Source organism: Puntigrus tetrazona, chromosome 19 (genome assembly GCF_018831695.1).
Source record: "Puntigrus tetrazona isolate hp1 chromosome 19, ASM1883169v1, whole genome shotgun sequence".
Taxonomy (NCBI): Eukaryota; Metazoa; Chordata; class Actinopteri; order Cypriniformes; family Cyprinidae; genus Puntigrus; species Puntigrus tetrazona.
Genome location: NC_056717.1, coordinates 10093811 through 10114668, shown reverse-complemented (window position 1 = coordinate 10114668; position 20858 = coordinate 10093811). Strand labels below are relative to the sequence as shown.

Genomic DNA, 20858 nt, shown 5'->3' with positions numbered 1-20858 from the left:
TATGATGGCATGAGCGAGAAGTAATAGTGCGCTTTAAGGAATTTGTTTGCCCTTCTGAAAGCATATGATTTAAACAGGAACAACCCCAGATATCACAGGTACGTCTGCAAGATGTCTGTTAAAGATATTTAGTTTTCACTTCACAGACAGTTTGAAAACGCTTCTGTTATTTTATCTTAGTAAGTTATGAATGCAATTTTGATATTTCAAACATATTAAAATACTTCAGCTGCGGAGCGGTGTTTCTGGTCAGCTGAGCGTGGAGTGGAGCAGGAGCAGAAATACTGAACCCGGAGCGATTATTAAATGTTTGGAATGCAGAGAGGAAATTGTTGCCGCTCCACTCCGCTCGCAAACTCGTGTCATTTCAATCTCGTAAGACCGTTGTTCATCTTCAGAACCCAAGTATTAAGATGTTTTTGAAGAAATCTAAAAGATGTCTGACCCTGACAACTGACAAGTTCAAGGTCCAGAAAGGCGGTAAAACATTGTTAAAATTGTCCATGTGACATTAGCGGTTCAACCGCATTTTTATGAAGCTACGAGAGTAGTTTGTGTTTACAAACAGAGGAATGCACACTTTTGCGTCGTGGTACTCTCGTGTACGGTGGTGGAGACTGACCTGGAAGAGAAGCAATTGGTAAATTAAGTATTTTTGTTTTCTCTGTGCTCAAAAAGTACAAAAATAAAATTAAGGTTGAACCACTGATGTCACATGAACTATTTTAACCATGTTCTTACTACCTTTCTGGACCTTGAACTTGCTAGTTGCATTGCTGTATATGGAGAATAAAGGTCTTATGGGTTTGGAACGACAATAAGGGGGAGTATTTAATGACTATCCTATTAACAGTTTAAATGTCCTGGTAGAAAATTACCAGCACCTTTTCCATTTTAATTAAAGAAGAATAATAAGAAATGAATGATCAAATTCAGAACTAATATTTAATTTAAAAAAATTAAATAGCCGATAACTACTCATTTTTAATACAGTATGTCCATTTACTTGTTAATTAACATTTTTGTTTTTGAGCGAATACATTGATAATTGATTTCTTCACAGGCCTGCTGCTGCTCTAATGGACATTTGTATGAGTGTCATACCCATCCTCAAAACTCTCTCTGCATAATAAAAACAATTCCCCAGATGAGCCGAGCCACACAGAGCTGCAGTATCACTAATCACCAGACCTCATGGAATCTGCTCCTGTGGAATTCTGAAACATGCTGCACCTCTTGAATGTTCTTTTATTAGATGTTGCGCTGTACTGAACACGTCTTCATCTAATATATATGCACACGCCTTTGCTTTATTTAACACAAATTCTCTAAATCCAGTCGGCAGAATTATACTTCTACCCCTAAAATCTGCACAACAATGCCAAAAATCTGCAGGTGCAAGAGAGAGAGAGTGAAAATAGATTTAAAAAACAGAAATAGGGTGAAAAGAGTTTCTGCTTTCAATACTCCCTCAAGATTTCTTGAAATATTTGCTGCCTCACTTTATATTAGCCTCAGCTCATATGGACAAATACCACTTGGTCAGCAGAGCCGCACAACTCCTCTGTGTGCAAAACCCAATCGGAAAGTGAAAGAAAAGTTTTCACTTGAGCTTTGAAGAAGTCACTAGTTTCCAAAAAGAGAACTCCCCAGTGCCTGTGTTGGTTATCCGTAATGAATAAGTCAGTGAGAAAGACACTCGGGCCTTCAGCATTAACAGCTTACTATGAAATCTTAACGTCCTGCAGCAAGCTTCAGATCTAAAAGCTGCTCCAGACGCAGAGCCCTCTCTTTTCCGCGCAAGTGTCAGCAGAGTTTCCTGTCTCATGACGCACTCGTGTGGAACCGCTCTGCCCTGCATGCTGCCGTATGATCAGGTGGGTCTCTGTGTCCTACTTTCCGCTGCAGGGGTCAGGGGTCCCAAGCTGGGGAACTGAAAACGTAGGTTAACATCATTCTAACTCCTTCCTGTCATTTATGACTGGATTCAGCTCGCTGTGATAATAATTAACCTCAAAGTTATTCACGGCAAATCTGACACGGCTTTACACAGAAAGACACAAAGTGTCTATTAAAGTGCAAAAATTGCATTGCATGTATTTCTTGTTTTTGTCAGTTTTTTTCACTCACTAAAATATTTGAGTCACCGTATTTAATACTAATAAAAATTTATATCTGTATGATTAGCAATAGTAAATGTGCAGTTTGATATAAAGACCATATATCATATATATGGTAATATATATTATATATGGTAATACACATGGTACATATAATAGCAAAAAAGGTTGAAAATGATTCCTTTATGTATCAACTACACATATTCGCTTTTTACGGGGTAGTTTACTAATTGTATTATACTTTTATGCCGAAGAATGTCCAAGTGCTGAGTACACATTCTGGAAATAAAGTCCACCAAGAATAATACTCTGACAAAAGGACTGTAAGATCACATTAGCTAATATGAAACTGGAACTGGAGGTCCTGTCATAGAGCGGGGTTATTTAGAAAAGAGAGGGCTTTACTGAGAAAGAAAAGTGCTGCAGGCAGTAGAAGGGTGCTGTATTTGTACTATAAAGCACATGCGAGCAGCGGAACTAAGGCAGACGATTTGTGCAAATTGGACTAAAAATAAATATACAGTACGGTGAGTGAATAGGGCTCCAAATGAATGGAGCTCTCCGATCAAGACCGCACGATAACAGCCTGGTACTGCTCCCCATCTCCCTTTCCCCATTCTCCTGCGCCATTAATCACTCGCCCTTTGGGGAAGACCCAGGAGCACGATATTTAGCTCAACAGAACAAACAGACTTAACCACATCACAGCGAATTAGATCGGAGGAGATACAATACGTTGTACCTTCAACCTCTCGTGGTGTTGTTGCTTTCTGGCTTTTCGGGGCTGGCGATTGCAATGGCTGGTATCTGTGAGGGGGTCACCATCTGCAGAGGAACTTGGGATCAATGGTAATTTCTAAGGGAATGCGTCTGAGAGACAGAAGCCGTAAAGCTTTTAAGAGAGTGTAAATGAATGCTTCAAGGTCACAACTTCATTGCAGTTCCCGTTTGGGTGACGACCAGATATCTCCTGCTGTAAGCCAGCATATGTTGTGTTTGGGATGCTGGTGTGCAGCAAGGGGAGGATCTATCCATTGCCTTCAATGGCAGTTGCTAGGCTGGAGCATCTACATTAAAGGCAGCAGACAAGAAGCAGACAGTAATTAACAAGCATATTTTATATTTTAAAAAATAATGTATTATTAATAATAATATTACTAATAATAATAAAAAGGATTTTTAAATCATCAGATGGTGCAGTTATGGGGCCAGACCTAACCAACCAAACCATTTTGTTTTTGAACCCTTGCACTGCTCAGCATGGACATTCATCTTGTGGGTCCAAGCTGGTATTTGAAGCATGAACAGCTCGCATGAAACCGATCGTTTTGAGCTACTCTAGTATAAATTCTTGTCCTTCAGAAAGCAGCAAATCAAAAATTCCTCTAAGTTTTACCACTTGAGATCGAAGGAACGTACTAGTATTAAAAGGTCACTGGCAGAGTTCTGTTCAGAAGGCATTTGACCTTCAGAATTCAAGTATTCTTATTAACATAGTGCTGCTCTGAAATGTCTATAGTCGATAACTTGCTGCCTGTCTCATGTTTTCTTAATCCCGTTCTCCCTTATTTTTCACATTTACATCAGTGAGAAAGCTTCTGCGGTGCAACAAATAATAAATAAATTCACTAAGGCTCACCAGCTCTAAAATTAAATCATATAATGAAATCAGACTCATGACTACTGTATATGTGCTGTTCAGTGATGTCTTTGATCACTGGGTTGTTGTTGTTTATACAGTTTGACAGTTTCTGTCAACTTTAACTTTGAAGCAATAAGAGATGCACTGCCTTAAGCATTACCTAACAACACAAACCTCCTGCATTGGGTGTACATTCACCTTGTTTTGCCGATGTGAAAAGGGCATGCTGAATAATTGCCTGGTCTTTGCAGGCTCCTGTGGCGTCTTTAATTCTCTCTAACCTTTACCAGAGATACACTCAGCGACAATGAAGATCCCAGCCTGTATATGCCATAAGACTCTTTACACTCCCCATTTACTTTCAACATTCATAAACAGGAGACAGTTTGAGAAATAATAATATTATATAATAATATTTTTACTGTGATTCTCTTTAGTTATATTTCAAAATAAAACAAACCCAGGGTAAAAAAAATTATAAATCTGGTGGTGGGGATAAAATCTTATGAAAAAATATTTTTTAAAAAGTCAAAGGTGATTATTAAACAAAAAAGAGTAAAATAACAACAATCATAATTTCTGTTACTGAATAATTCTGTTTCTCCTTCTCCATTTGTATTTGTCAGCTAAATGAATACGAAAAACACAAAAATAAACAAAAATGCAAAAACAAACCAATCAAAAATTATTTTATTTTTTTTATGAATAAAATGACACCAGAAACAACAGCAATAATAATCTTTAGCTCTACTATTCTAGACGTCTTTTTTTCTCAATTTGTAATTATCAGCTAAATTAATAAGAGAAAAACTGAATGAGAATGCAAAAAATTAATGATGAAAAAGTGTTTTTTACAACAGCCTTTTAAAAAATATATATTATTTAAAATATTATATGCAATAAAAAAAATTAATAGGTTTCTCTTTCGTTTCCTCAATTTGTAATTATCAGGTGAATAAAATAAATATAAAATACCTGCTATAACACCCCTTGCATCAGGAAAATTTGAAATGCAAAAATGCATAAAATCAAGCTTGCCCAGATAGAAGCATTTGCTTTTACATACTGTCAAACAGCAGGCCTGAGACTCATATAAAACATTTCTACAGTCTGAATTGACTATAAATCTTGAATACTGACTATAAATCTTGAAATGAATTCCGCTTTAAATCAATACCAACGTACTAAAAACCGGGCAACGGACAGAAGCCGCCCATGTCAACAGAAGTCGAAGAGCACACGCAGCGTAAAACACATGGTTACGGACACGCACGCAGAGCCGTGATGCTCTGTGGGGGAGGGAGGCAGGAAAACAGTGAGAAGTGTGAACCGTGACTCCTGCAGGAACATGTCCACAGGCCCTATGGATTCTACCAGACCTAAAGAGTCACATGGGCCACGGTGATGCATTACACACTAAACTTACACACGCACACATCCCCTCCCATACACAAAAGCCAGTTTTCCTGCAGACATTTATGCAGTCTCTCTTTTTAATGTGGCACGGCTGCGACTCTGATGGTTAGTGGCAGCTCCATCTCCCTGTGTTTCAGTATTTCCCTTTGATAAAGCCCGAGGAGAGAGAAAGAGTGCCAGCCCGACGCCTCGGCGCAGGCCTCGCGTCCCAGTGGGTGGTGTTTTCCTCGCTGCTGCTGTGGCAACGACATGTGACAGCAGGAGCACATGGCAAGAGAGAGAGTCTTGGTAAACTCCCCCTGTGCATCTCCATTTGATCCTAGCCTCATTCCCAACATCTACACATCCACGTTCACCAAAGACCCAAGACAGTCGTTCACGTATGGAAAAAAAAACTTGGCTGCCGCGTCTGTTTTTTACCGAAAGCCTCACGCAAACTTGGGTAAAATTAGCTGAATGTGTGGGCACGCACACTGCAAAGAGCTTGCTCATAATACATCACCCAAAAAATCCCTTCCAACCAAAAGCCCTCCTACTCTGTATTCAGAAGATTAATCGTTTAGCTTCAACGAGAGTTTTTTTTTCCCCCCTATCGTTATTAGGGAGGGGAAATGAGTCTTCTTTGCAATTAGACGCAAAACAAGGAGGAAAATGTAAATTTCGGAGAAGTCGTTTCTTGTATTGCGCTAATAAGTATCATTATTAGACATCTTGTGTGGGACTTTAATGACGGCAGTACAAGGGTCCCATGCGTGTCGGAACAATGAATAGATTAACCTGTGCTGTGAAGCCACGAGTGGAGCATCTAAATAAAATATTCAGAGCAGAGTGTCGTGCGAACCGGTTCGGGTCCCAGCGCCAAGCCTTTGCCGTCTGCCGCCGGTGTTAATATTTCAATTATGCTCATGAATAAATGAATTAAATAGGTCCTAACATTGTCCCTGTTCCTTTTCTGCAGGAATTACTGCATTGTAGTAGATAAGTCTGGCGGCGGTGATAGCATAGTTTTTTTTGGGGGGCCTCAAAGTTCTGTTAGAAAGCAGCATGTTAAACATCTTTCTCTCAGGCACACTCCCACGCTGGCGGAAAAATAGCGCACATATGGCACCTCAGGTGCAGCAGTCGAGGTGTTTAATGACACGTCCGATGACCATATGATATGATAAGCTGAGCTTTACATATTCCCATTAAATATAACAGACGATTACTAAATAAGATAAATATCGCAAAGTTATTTACAGTAGGTGTGCGATCTTGACGAAGGACTAGAATCCCTCCTAGAGCACTTCAGTCATTCATTCAATTTAATTGAGTAATTAGTCTAACCAAGTCTAATTAGCTTAGTCAAAACTGTCGACTGCGTCTCTATGAGCTACGTATTTGTTCATAATATGCTTAATGACTAAAATAAAGGAATATCCATTTGTTAAATCTGTTACTCCTTTGCTTATTTCAATGATAATTGTTGTGTATTATGAAAATCCAGAAATAAGTGGTGCTCTTCACATTGACTGACACATGGAGTACGCTATAAATCACATCTCATGCCACTCAATATGGCAGCTGTAGGCAAGGACGTCTTGCTTTTGAGTTAAAAGAGCCAATCACTAACTAATCACCAGCTAATTCCATGATTTGAGTGGAATAAGCAACATTTATGGCACAATTAGTTTTTTTGAAATATACTGCTATTCAAAAGTTTTGGGTATGTTTGATTTTTTTATCTTACGCTCAACAAAGCTACATTTATTTGCATTAATACAGAAATACTGTGAAGCATTATTACAGGTTAAAAGAACTGTGAATATATTTTTTGAAATATAATTTATTTTTGTAAAAGCAAAAGTTAAATTAGCAGCAGCCATTACTCCAGTTTTCAGTGTCACGACGTGCCTTCAGAAATCACTCTAAAATGCTACTTTCATGCTTGTTAATGTTGTGCGGCTTATTATTTTTGTGGAAATCAAAAGAACAAAAATACTACGGGCCCCAAACTTTTGAATGCTTGTGTATATTGTCTTAAATGTCAACAACTAGATGTTGAAACAGTACTAATAACTGAGCATAGGCTCTCACCCAGAGAACACTTTTGGGGTGCACATGATATTTCGTGTATTTGAGTTCCTTGGCTGGATTTTCATGCCCTCCTCTGCTGTCAGAACTCATTTAGCAGTTTCTCCCAGGCTTCTAGACCTTTCCGCTGCCTGACATAACTGACATTTACATTTGCCCTCTATCAAAGAAAGAGAAACAAGGGTTTAGATCTCTCCACTCCCATAACAATCTCTCTGGAAAGGGCAGCAGAAAAATGACCATCCTCACAGCAATCTTATCAACCGCTATTTAATCACGGCGGTAAGAGCGAAAGAATCCATTTTCCAGGTTGTCAGCGTCACAATGGGCCAAACTGTCCATTTTGGCACTGGTTTGAACGCACTCTACAGTTCACTCGTCGCATCTTTCCCTTCGTTCGTTGTTATTGCGTAATTGTTTTCTATGTGCGCAACTTGACGGAAAAACACAAAACCTGACCACTTACTGATGTCGCGTTTATTGGTGCTTCACCTGCTTGGGGTATTTCCACTTCAAAGCGGTGTGTGCAGATAAAACAGAGAGCGGAGGAGAAATGCTAATTCATACAGTTCAAAATACAAGCATAAAGGACAGGCAGAAATCAATAGAAGCTCCCCTGCGTGAGGGAGAGTCAACAGAGCAGAAGAGTCCAGTGCCCGAGCACATAAATAATATTTATGTAGACGGCAGATGCAAACAACCACAGGGGAGCATGTATAATTCTGATTCATACATCTGAGAAGCAATGATCTGGTAAATGTGAGACTCGCTCATTTATTTTACACGAAGAGGCTCAGGGGCAACAGGTCGTCACCGCTGATTGTTAAGCCTTATCTGTGTGATAACCGTGGTTAAACGTAAAAGCAGTGTTGTGATGTTTGCGGGAAAAACGGTTTGGGGCTCTGAAAGCAGTTTGTTTGTGTCTGTGGGACAAGAGCAGAATGCATAATAACGCTGAGGTGAAAGTGAGCTCGTTTGTTAGACGCTCAGCGTTATGCTAGCTGACTAATTGCTGCTCTCTCACCTATTGTCTTCAGTCTACCTGATAGGACACAGAGTACATTTTGGAAACTGAGAGAGAAGGTACAGAGCCCCACTAACTGCTGTGGTTTCTGAAGAAAAGGATTTATGGACGTACCATAGTAATCTTGTAATCTTATTGGTGATTTTAAATCGAGAACATAATATTTCTAGTTCAATACAGCTTTATTTCAAGCCACATCTATTGTCCGTCTAACAAGAAGCTTTTCTTCGCCCAACAACCTCAAAGCTTAGTTCACCCAAAAATGAAAATTGTGTCATCCTTTACTCACCCTCATGTCATTCCAAATAAGTTTTTTATATAAGATATGCATTTTTTTTCTGTGGATTGTAAAAAGAAAACATTCTGAGAAATGTGTACTGTATGGTCAAAAAATATAATGCGACACAATCTGAATCAAAACTTTTTGCCTGTAGGTGCTCCATTAGACAATTAGGCCGCATGTCCACCAAAGTGTTTTTTGTCAGGCGCTGTGGTTGCTATGATGAATATACACTGAAGTAATGGAAGAGGCATCGCGAATGGAATGTTTCTCCAAACAATATTGTTATTTTTCATAACAATATTATGGCATTCCAGAAAATTGATCTAGTAAAGACATAAATGCTCAGAGACAAGCAATATTAACTTTTCCATTTTTGTTCAGCCGTAGAACAGTCCGTAGTCCTGCATGTCCTCTACTCTGATTGGTTAGCTGACTAGAAAGTGACAGTGATGAGCGCAGCATTTTATCCAAAGATGAGCATTCTTCAACTCCCAGCGAGTAAAAGGCGCTAAAAGCTTGGCACGTTCCTGCCGTTTTAAAAAATGCACCACTCCCATTGAGAACAATTGAAAACACTTTGGTAGACACGTGTCCTTACTCTTACTCTGTTGCACACCAAGATAGGATCTAAAACCTTCCCAACCATTTTTTTTTACAATCCTGTGCAGTCTTGCATTCAGATCTGTCTCCAACCAATTAACAATAGACAAACAGAAAAAAATGTAAACATATGTTTCTATTTTCATTTCTTTAACACGTAAAGTGAATTATCCAACTAATACTTTGTTTCTTTGGTCAGATGAAGATGATCTATACTAAATAGCTAAATATACTCTACAATAGGTCGCTAATGGCGCCAGGAAACAGCCATTACTAAAGTGTTGTGATGAAGAAAACAAGGCAAACCAGGACACCATATAATTGTCATGCAGGCATCTGGTATATGAAAATAATTAATATTGAAGAATGAACCCAATCTCTTTGTGAAGCATCTTATGTTCTGGAATGATCCTGAACACATAGAGTAATGAAATAACAATCACTTCTATTAGATTACAGAAACAGACAACCTTCATCTTCAATCTACCAGCAGAACCACAGCCTGTTTCATTTCAGATATCAATCATGCTTAACTGAAGAAAATCTGTTCATTTGGGCCACAATCTGGCCAAAAACTTGATCTGTGCCAGTGATAATAAAGGCTAAGAGGTTCTCAGCCTCAAACGCACCCTCAGGACTTCACTCCTCCGTTTAATACACCCTGTTCACATAAGAACTACACTGAACCAGCCTGTCCGCCTTTTCAGGACTTTGTTAAACGTTGTCAGAAGCCCATCTATACGGCGTCTCTGCAATTATTCATCCCACCATTTTGTGTAATTATAGACTGCGAGACAGGCGATATGTTTAGCTTATGGTTCAGTGCTTGTGCTCAGAACTTCTCCCTCCCAGTTGTGCGACGCAGTATGCCAAGAGCTTTGTGATGATGAACTTGCCAAAACTGTTGGTGTTCTGTGTCCTTGGCCAAAGCCCAAGAAACTGCAGGCATTCTGCCATTACTTTATCTGTAGTCATCAAATCAATATGAGCAGAGGGGGCATTTGAATGGCAGACCATTTCCCCAGGCAGACGTTAAGAGTAACATCAGAATTCACCTGACTCCAATAGCAAAGGTCTCGAAGCCCAGTTGTATTGTGAGGGTGTTTCCTACAGAATTCTGTTCAGATACAACAACAACAAAAAAAAAAACTTACTACGTGTCCCTGAAAATAACTTGCAGTTCAAGAAGTGAGACAGTTGTTGATTGAGTGAGTTCATTCAGTGAAAAATTATGCAACTTCTAAGTCTTTTTGATCGAGTTATTAAAAGATCCAATACTTAAGAGACAGTTTAGATTATATTTCACAAAAATTACCTGGCTAAAGAGTCAGCTGTTCATAAATTATGCTAAATTAGTCACGCAGTATGTTTCTGATTAACTAAACAGATCTACCTCAAAACAATCATTTCTTTATGAATCTGACTCTGACGCTGGTTACACTGTACTATTTTATTCAGAAAAAAATATCAGATTTGAATTGCACTGACCGAAAAAAGTATTACAGCTTAGGCTACACTTTCCATGCACGCTTGGATATACATGCAGGACTATGTTTTCTTGTCATTATCTATCTTACACTGACTCTCTGTCCCATTGCATACAGTCTATTGCAGTCTACGTGCTCAGTAAAACCATTTATATCTTGCTGTGCTGCTATAGATTCAGCAGCAGAGGAGCACCACTAACTGAAGTGCATGAAACACTGAGGACCTAAACTGCAGAGGATCTAATTTTGTATTCAAGTTGCCCTTAGACTGTACGTAAACCATCACCACGTACGATTCAATCTCAAAATTTTAGAGACACGAATAAAAATCACGTGCTTCTCTACCACTTGAGTTTGCCCTGTAACTGAACGGTGCAAGTTACTAAATCAGTTCAACCATCCTCTAAAGCCAAACCTGGGTACAAAGGGTAGAAGTGTGAAGCCCTTGAGTCATTTTAGGAAAGGGAGTTTTCGGGTTTAATAAATGAGCGAACTACATCGCTAACACTAGGCAGTCTGAGGCCTGTGGATAACAGCTTTCCAGTAATACTTCATTAGATAGAGACTGGCCTTCTTTCTCTCTACAAGCCACCCCCATCCATCAGCCACCACATAGCACTCTGTGCTCAATGGCCTATGAGATTGTCCATTTAAGGATGAACCCACTAAAGACATACTATGGCTGAAGATGGGACTGGAATGACTAACACTGAAGCTTTGCATTTCTTTGCAGTAACAGAACAAATGGACATGATAATGAAAATGTGTCAATTAAGGAGATTTCGTTTATAAACCTTTAACATGCATTCAAATGCATCTAACAGTGTGAGTAATCGGATCTTAAAGGGATAGTTCACCCAAAAAAATGAACATTTTGTTATTAATTACTTAACATCATGTCATTCCAAACCTGTAAGAGCTTAAATCTGAGAGCTTTTAGACCCTGCATAGACAACATTGCAACAACACATTCATGGCCCAGAAAGGTAGCAAGAATATCACTAAAATAGTCCATGTGACATCAGTGGTTTAGGCTGGATTTTATAAAGCTACAAGAAATCTTATAATAATGATAACGACATTATTCAACGATTCTTGTCTTCTGTGTCAGTCTCCACTGACATAGTAATTGATGAGTAATTCATGACAGACTTTTTTGGGGTGAACTGACCCTATAAGTACAGTAAAGAAGATTTGGGGTTCACATAAGACACATTCTTGACAAAGGAAGTTATATTAACTGTAGAATGTCTCGAGATTTGGACTATATAAGGTCGGACTAAGACTGAAAGCAGTTGGTTCTGCTGTGCTTTAAAGGGACTTTAATTAAAGACATTTTTTTCTGAGGGAGTACAGTTAAAGCACACTGCCAACATGCTACTTACAGCATCACAGCTTACTGGATTAAAATAGTGCTATCAAACAATTAATCGCATCCAGAATAAAACTTTTTGTTTTCATAATATATGTACGTGTGCTGTATATATCTCTTATATGAATACACACACGTGCATGCATATATTTAAGAAAAATATGTTATGTTTTATTCACATGAATATAAATATAAACATGTACACAAGTGTAAATAAGTGTAAATGTTTTCAAAATGTATGCTGCATGTGTGTGTTTTTATGTATACATAATAAATATACACAGCACACACACAAATATCACGTAATGGTTGAGATCAATCTTTTGACAGCACTAGTTTAAAATCATTTTATTTTGTTGATTTTAATTTAAATCTAAAAATAAATAACTAAATGACATTATATTTGCTTGTTTAATAAATTACAAAAGATGGTGTGAGCAGTGGATTTTCAGTGGTACTTGCCAGCATCTGCCTGTGGACCACCACGCTTGCACAGCTGTGACCAGACCGTCCGTCCATCCCCAGAGAGACATATCCCATGGGCTTGCTTACACCATTTATGCACACACACATTTTGTCTATGCATCAGTGGCTCCTTCTTTGCTGTCCAGGAATTACACAGGATTTAATGTAATTAGAGGACTGACAAGGGCAAACTTTACGCTTATTACTCAGCGCTTGCCCCTGGAGAAAGACAGCACTCACATGGCATTTGGCCAATCTCTAAAGACAAAACCCAAATCCTCTCATTTCAATTAACTTTCAGTTTGTTTACCGTTACAAAAGAAATGCACTAAGAGTCAAATTATTACAAAGGTGCGTCATACTGTCCATTTACTTGCATAAATCCACCCATATCAGTGCTCATATCTATCTCTGAAACTCAGAAATACGCAATCACTAGTATACGGTTTATAGTCTACAAAGACAAAAATGTGGTAAGCACACCTATCAGGTTTCCTTAGACGAGTCTCATGCATTCAGACACACTCTTCGAAAAAACAACACTCAAAATAACCGTGTGGGAGGGTCGAGGTTTGACGTTCATCAGTTCAGTTTCAACCAGAAGCCAGACTCAAGCTGTGTCCATTTTTTCCCACAGCGCTTTTGGAGGGCAGTGAGAGAAATCAGCTTGGAAACATCCCCACCCCCATTTCTCCTTTTCTGGCATCCAATCAGTCCCTTTTGCCACTGCCCTCAGCAGCAGAAACAATCGCTGGACGTTTGTTTTACATTTATGGTACAACCAGAAGTGCCAAACCTGCACTTTTTGGAACATTTACAAATATTGCCTGCCGGATAATTAAAGAAACGAATGCCACCTCTAAAAACAGCTGAGGAATGTGTCTGAAGAGCGTGTCCATGTGAACCCTTACTAAAATTAAGGAGCTGGTGCATTTTGTACTTTTCGAACCAAAAATAAACCGATCTGTCAAATAAAACACGACTCGAGTAATCTTCATCACTAAAACACTGTCAATAATTCTAGGATTACAGCTCTAAAATAATACCATAATACCTGCCAACATGCTACAGTTAGAGAAACCATAAACTATGCTGGGGAACCCAGTTCATAATTAAACACACTACAGAGTGAACATTGGTAAAGCAGAGATTTGCATTAGATATATATTACAGTCAATTAAAGTTGGCTAATATGTATAATAAGTCACAAGCTATTTACTTTCACATTATGACACATCTGAATGAAACAGGTTATCCAGTGAGGAAAAAAAGTAGGTTGGGACTTGATTCTATCCATCAGAGGTTGACTAGAAAACTCCACCAAGGCTTTTTGACTGGGACATGGAAACTGAAAGACAAGTTCACTCACACAAGTATCTTGATGCATCTTAATAGTAACGTTCCTTTCTACATTTTAAATAAAAGAGCGGTTTTCGAGCTTGAAACGAACCTGGCTGCCTGACCTGCCAACTTACCATGTTACTGTGCTTAAAAACCTGTTCAGCATCATGCTGCATAGTGACCTCAGTCCTTGAGATGTGACCGTCTATGTCAACGAGCAGCAGAACAGAATAAGACTAGAATAACTGCTGGCTATGAGTGTGACTCACTAAAAGGTCAGCAATTAGAGCCCTGTTTCACAATCCAACAACAAACATCAACTATTAGTTAAACAACAAAAAGTGATGTTTTAGTAAAGTAATACATCAGCCAAAATACATTAAATTATACAGCAGGTCAACCCACATGACTCACAGACCATTGACCTCCTGACCTCTGTGAAGGCCGAGGTCTCTGTTTATCAGCATGCAGAACAAAAAAGCACAGGGTGGCAGCTGTTTGAACCCACTGAATCACAACATGAGCTTGACATAATGCTGAATTTAGGCTCCAGCGTCTCTGTTATTCTCCCTCACTGTGTGATAAATGAAGGCCTCTGTAGAGATATTACTTTACACTTTAAACCTGTTAGTGCTCATTTTCCCCACTATATTTCAGAAAGGACAGAAGAACCGTTACAGGAACATAGCTGATCCTGTTCTCACGTGATGTAAAGTTATAAAATGCACACAGTGACAGTACTACAGAGCTCATAAATGTTGTATTGTGTCAATGGGCAGCGTAAAATATCAGCAGGATCCAACTGGAGTCTGTTAAGAGTAAAAAAAAAAATAAATCAATAAATAATAAATATTATAATAACTGGACACGGACATATAATACGTATATCATGTATAATATACTTATATAATGTATTCAATTATTAGAATTTATTAATAATAATATAATATATTTAGAATAAAATATACACACACACACACACACACATATATATGGGTAACTGTTTCCATCAATTAGAAAAATGGTAACTAATTTATTGATTCTTGCCATACAAATATTGTTACAGTTTTAAGAGGTAAAATATCATAGGAGCTTGAAACACCAACACATAATTTAAAAAAAATTCTATCAAATCCTTCCTGTGACCAATTTTATTTTACTTGAAAACCAAGGCATAGATGTTCAAACACACAATAAGCTGTCATTTTAAGACACATTACAGTTTCATTTAATGTGAGCTATTATGGCAAAGCTTTTTTAGAAAAAAACGTAACTCATTGCGACAACACGACACGATGCTTTACATAAGCTTGGGGCTTTTGGTCTTTTGAGAATAACAGAAATGTATGGCAAGGGCTCAGAGCTCTGCAAGGGTCCCTGCACTCTGTGTGCAAATCTGACAAGATGCATTTGCTCCTCTGTGAGGCGTAAGCTCCAGTGATATCTGTACGCATGACACAAGGGTGGTAGCATGAGATGGCCAGAAGAGGTCAAGAGTATCACTACAGCGGAGTCAAACCCCAACATGAATGGAACGAGCTTTCTGCTATTTTATCTGAATTTTAAAAAGACATACAGCACCAGATCTATAGTCACAAAGCTTTTAAACTGAGCATTAAGTGGCTGATCTTGGGCATTTTTTTTCACTTTCCTTTTGCTGAAACTCTATGAGGGGCAATTGTTGAAGTCACAGGCTTCTCATTCAACTAAAAGAGCAATAAGGAAGATGGCGATTTACTCCGAAGCGAATTAAATTCTCTAAATGTGAAGTATTGAATCCACGTTATCAATTATGTATCACAAAGAAGAAAAAAAACACTTCCATAAATGAGAAACTGAATCTACAGACCAGCGAGATATATCAGTATGCAGGTAAATAAGCACTACAACAGACAAGCATCGAGGCCTTTTCAAGATAATTGCGCAATAAAAGTACATCAATTCTTTTTCCATTTCTATTTGTGCCTCGCTCACTATTTTACCGGATGAAAACTACTCAAGGCAAACAATATCATTTACCGCAGATGAAAGTGGACCCCTACAAAAACGATGGGCATCCCTGCTGTCGGAATGATCTAAGACCAAACCGTGACCTTTTAGCACAGCTAATGATCTCCAGTCCACTGAAGATACTGAGGGGGTCCTTCGCAGTGCAAATGTTACGTGGGCTCCTCTCTTTAATTTCTCTCCAGATCTTTCAAGTGGATCTGTGAAAGGCTAAGCGCTGTGGGCACGGCCGGCAGCACCCAGGCGCAGGCAAGCGGATGGGTTCTGCCTGCCTGGGGATGCGTTGAGAGGGGATAAAGGGATAAAGAGCCTCTGCTCTGGGACTGATTACTTACATCTGCCCTGTTAAATCCTTGCATGCATACGCACAGCTACTACTGTTTGCTTTGTTTACTGTTTGCGAGTATCGTGTCAGTTTGCGTGTGGATAAATAGGTTTGGCGATGCTTGCGGTGGCTGAATGTTTGAAGAGAAAGCTGTAGAGCCAATGAAACGTCGTAAACTCTTAGGAGGACATCTGAAGAGCTCCTGAGTATTTGAGATGGTCGTAAATCTAACAGTTTAACAGCAAATCCAACAGTCATTCTATGTATCTATCTATCAATCTATATCTCCTTATATATATATATATATATATATATATATATATATATATATATATATATATATATATATATATATTAGGGCTAAATAAAATATTTTGTTTATTATATTTATTATGTATATATAAAGACACACACATGCATGTATATATTTAAGAATATTTAAGAATGTTTATATATTCAATATATTTATAATATAATATATAATAACATAAATATATGAATATATATATACACTAAGATTTTGAAGATATATACTGCATGTGTGTATATTTATGTATACATAATGAATATACACAAAACAAAAACTTTCATTCTGGATGTGATTAATGGTGATTAATCATTTGACAGAACTAATATATATATATATATATATATATATATATATATATATATATATATATATATATATATATCTGAAGTCTGAAACTTCAAGAAACTTATGCCGCCTGATTTTACAAAAGTTAAAATCAGGATCACACAAAAGCATGATTTTTTTTTTTTTTTTTTTTTATGCATGAGGCCATACATCATTGCTTATTGCTTTAAATGTTAGCTCTACAGATGTCTGACTGTTCATCTTCAAATCTGTTCATCTTGCTGCTGTAAAAATTAGCTGCCAAGTGCCAACTATTGACATATTCAGCTCATTATGACTGTGACAGAGAGTGTAGAGGAATATTATTCAAAAGTCAGACACATGAACGTATCATGGCCAAATCAAAGCAGAGACAGCAACAATGAGTGTTCGTAAGAGGAAACAGTTTTGTTTAACAAAACACTGGTAAATCAATATGGCAATCAATGCACAATAGATTGCCAAGGCACCACCAGACATCAGGGGTCATGGATCTTCATGCTCATCTCGAACGATTCAGCTTAAAGCATGTGCAGAACACGTACACGACAGTCTGTTTTAAATCTAGCTTCCAAAGATATTTTAGCGCCTTGGTAATTTACACTTTGGTAATTACACAAACATCCAGCTACCCGTTTTCCCGCGCTTTCTCATTTCCCTCTTGTCACACGTATGAAAGTATGGTGATAAATACCAATTGATTAGCTCCTCGCCTCCCCAGGTTATCACACCACCACAAATAGCACACGGTGAGGGGCCAAAAAGGGCCTTCAAGCACGATGGAGTAATTTTCACATTTTTCTCAGTCGTTACTGTTTAAAACAAACCATAGGAGCATGAAATTGAATATACACTTCATTAAAAGAATTACCTGTGGGTCTGCCCTTTGCCTACAGTGTTATTTAACAGGTTGTACCTTTGTAAGTCAATTAACGAGTTAGTCACTTGATTTATTGAGTTTCTCATTAACTAAGGGTAAATTTCAATATATGTTATCAATGACGCAGCGCTATGAACATCATATTAAAAGATCTGTGCTGCAGGTCGCACACCGATATGATATGCACAAAATCAAATTGAACAGATTCATCCCATTTAGAAATACAGAGATGTACAATTAGTATGAAGCGCTCAAAATTTGCATTCATCTTCGAAGACCTTGGGTCATACGGAGGAAAAAAAAAAGACAGGTAAATTAATTACTGCCACCTTCAGGTGTACAGGAAACCAACACTACACTGCTGGAGGGGGGAAAAAACATCTTAAACCAGCCTGATATACACTGCTGGTCTTAGCTGGTCTCTCCAGGCCACACTACTCACTCCTGGGCACTTTTCAATTGGTCAGATCGGGACTTGTAAACCATTTTAGGCTGGTTCAAGCTGTTTTTTGCGTCAGCGGGGCTTTAACGGGGGGCCCCCAATACAGTCCCATATGCCTGTTTACGCGAATCAACATCCTTGTGTACCAGTTTACAGCAATACAAAACTGGCAGCACTCCACGAGCTCCGATCCACTGACAAAACGAGGATTAATAGCGACCCGTTTATGCAAATGAGCACGACAACCGATTTTCCGTAAGAAAACGCGCAGCACTCCGCACGAGCCACCGTCACGTGCGCCGAGACTGCGCGCCACCTGTGTACACTTCACGAGCTCAAACTTGCTCGGTTTTTGCCTCCCCAAAACATCCGACGGGAAACAACCGCTCGGCGCCGCGCAGACCGCGGAAAATCGCGTTTTCCACACGAGCGCGCGCTGACCGCACGCTGCCCGCAGTTTAGCCCCGCGACACGCGAGCAGACGCCAACGCGCGCATTTACCTCCGTGTCGTAGATTTTGGTGATGAGCGAGAAGGAGTACTGCCTGGACTCGCGGATGTGCTGGATGGCCAGCTGAACGGCCGGCTCGATGCCTTGACTGATGCTGCTCATCAGCGCCGATTCATTCATCGGCATCAGGACCATGATGGGCAACTTCTCGCCATCCCTCGCGTACCAGTTGTTGTCCAGGCCGTGCCTTGTGTAATCGTTGCAGACCTTCGCCAATGCAGGATGAAATCCCAAGACGGACAGGAGTAGGCATCCCGACAGAAAGATCATGTCACATCTGCAGTCCCTCCGGGACGGAGCCATGCTACCGAACAACTGAGATCCACCTTCTCACTGTCCTGGCATCGCAATCTTTAGGTTCCTCTTGGACGGACGCTGCGATCAGTCAAAGAGAAATTACATGATATTCAATAGCGCGGGCTCTCGCGTACTCGATCTCTTGAGCAGAAATGACGCGTAAAACCAGAAGGTGTCCAGTCGCAGGGGTTATAAACTAAGCCGCTTCCCCTGTTACGGGTCCTTATCAAATCCTGCCCGATCCAATCCTTCCGTTCACCTCCAATACACCACCGAATGCGCACATCACAATCCACCGCCTGTGCGTTACGCAGAGGTGCGCGCTCTCCGATTTGAGTCGACACGCTATTGCGAATGCAAACGTAAGAGCCGAATATATTCCGAGCAGTTGAGGAGTCGCGTCCCCATGTGAAAAGGCGCATAGGTGAGCGCGAGCCCCGGGCACGTAAAAGCAATCCGAGTGAGGATATCCGTGCGACTCCGACGCTGCTGCCTCGGCGGATGCGCTTCACTTCTTTCGCGCGCTGGCCGAGCCGTGCATGTATGCGTGCGCGCGTGTGTGAGCGCGCGCGACACGGGCAGAAAACATTCTTCACTGCGAGCGATGCTCTCTCTCAAAAAAAGGAAAAAAAAAAACAGTCCGACAGACCGACAAGGGAGCTGTTTGCGCGTTCAATAACCTACATACTGTATCCTCTGAGGTGAAATGTGAAGTAAATTGCCCACCTGAGCCAAACAGAGCGCTTTTTAAAATATGTCAGAACGTAAACATAACCATAGTGGCATAAAAGCTAGTTAGGTTCGCTGAAAGATTCATAAGGACTTGACATTCTGCAGTTAATTTTTAAGTTATCATCACGCATATTGTTATTATTATTTTTTTTGTGGGTTGGGGGGTACAACGTTACAGCGTTACAGCAAAATAAACACTGCCACCTAGCTATAATAGCCCTGCATGTGAATAAAGTTCACTTTTCTCTCAACTTACTGCACGGCATTTCTAATGAAGCTGAACCTCGCCTTTCAGACATCTAGAGTTTAATTAGGTTTGTTTGGCTATGAAAATGATGACGGGCAACAAATTTCACAAGAGTTCAACAGAAATGATACGCTTCTCACCGGAAGTTACCTCTGACCGAAGATTAAACAAGGTGGCTTTATTAACATATTATAATTTTCAACAGTATCTGAACGTGTTTTTCACATACTTTTGACAATTATTTAAGCAGGAAACAACATACTACTTACATTAAAATAACTCTTTTTGTACTGTATTCATTGAAAACGTAATTTCTTATTTTTTTTTTTTTATTAAAAAGGTTCACATATTTAGATGTGCCATGCATGACATGCTGTACTTAATAGTTGCTGCTTTAAACAAAATGTTTTCCAATTTTTATAAATGATTATGCATGCAGTATTTCGTGAATAAAGATTAAGTGAGAGGCTACAAGGAATATTAATAATGCTAAAATTTTACGTGTCACACCATCAGGACTATTGAAGTGAACTGCAAAAATGTGTTGATTATTGTATGGATGGATGGATGGAGAGATAAATTCATGATGGTGGAAGCCTGACACCATTAACCAAGTATGATACCAATGATAAGAGCCCTATAAATGAGTACCATGCAGCCGTAATACAGTAAATCATAAAAGGAGCCCAGCAGAGGAGTGTGCTATCGGTGTATTGGTAAACTGAGGGCTCTTATCTTACGGCTTCGATCACTATACAGAGACTCTATACGTAGCTTTGCTGGCGTCTTTCACCACTGTCTGTGTAGCTTTCGGTTGTGTGATTTCCAGATGAAGAAATAGGTCAAGTTGTTGTCCCATCTGTTTGCTTTATACAAGACACCTCCCTCCTTTCTGCTAGAGAATATGATAAGAATCAGGCACAAATGTGGTGGATTAAAATACAGGGATGCTCAGTAAAGA

The 20858-nt window shown here is 39.3% G+C and overlaps 1 protein-coding gene across 1 annotated transcript in view; it reads right to left on the bottom strand.

The window, feature by feature from the left end:
• Positions 1-19512, bottom strand: part of gabbr2 (gamma-aminobutyric acid (GABA) B receptor, 2) — a 160082-nt gene extending 140570 nt beyond the window's left edge. The window contains exon 1 of the mRNA XM_043218350.1: positions 18613-19512. Coding sequence (XP_043074285.1) covers positions 18613-18924 — 312 coding nt within the window. The 5' untranslated portion in view covers positions 18925-19512. The remainder of the gene's footprint in view (positions 1-18612) is intronic.
• Positions 19513-20858: the final 1346 nt, after the last annotated feature.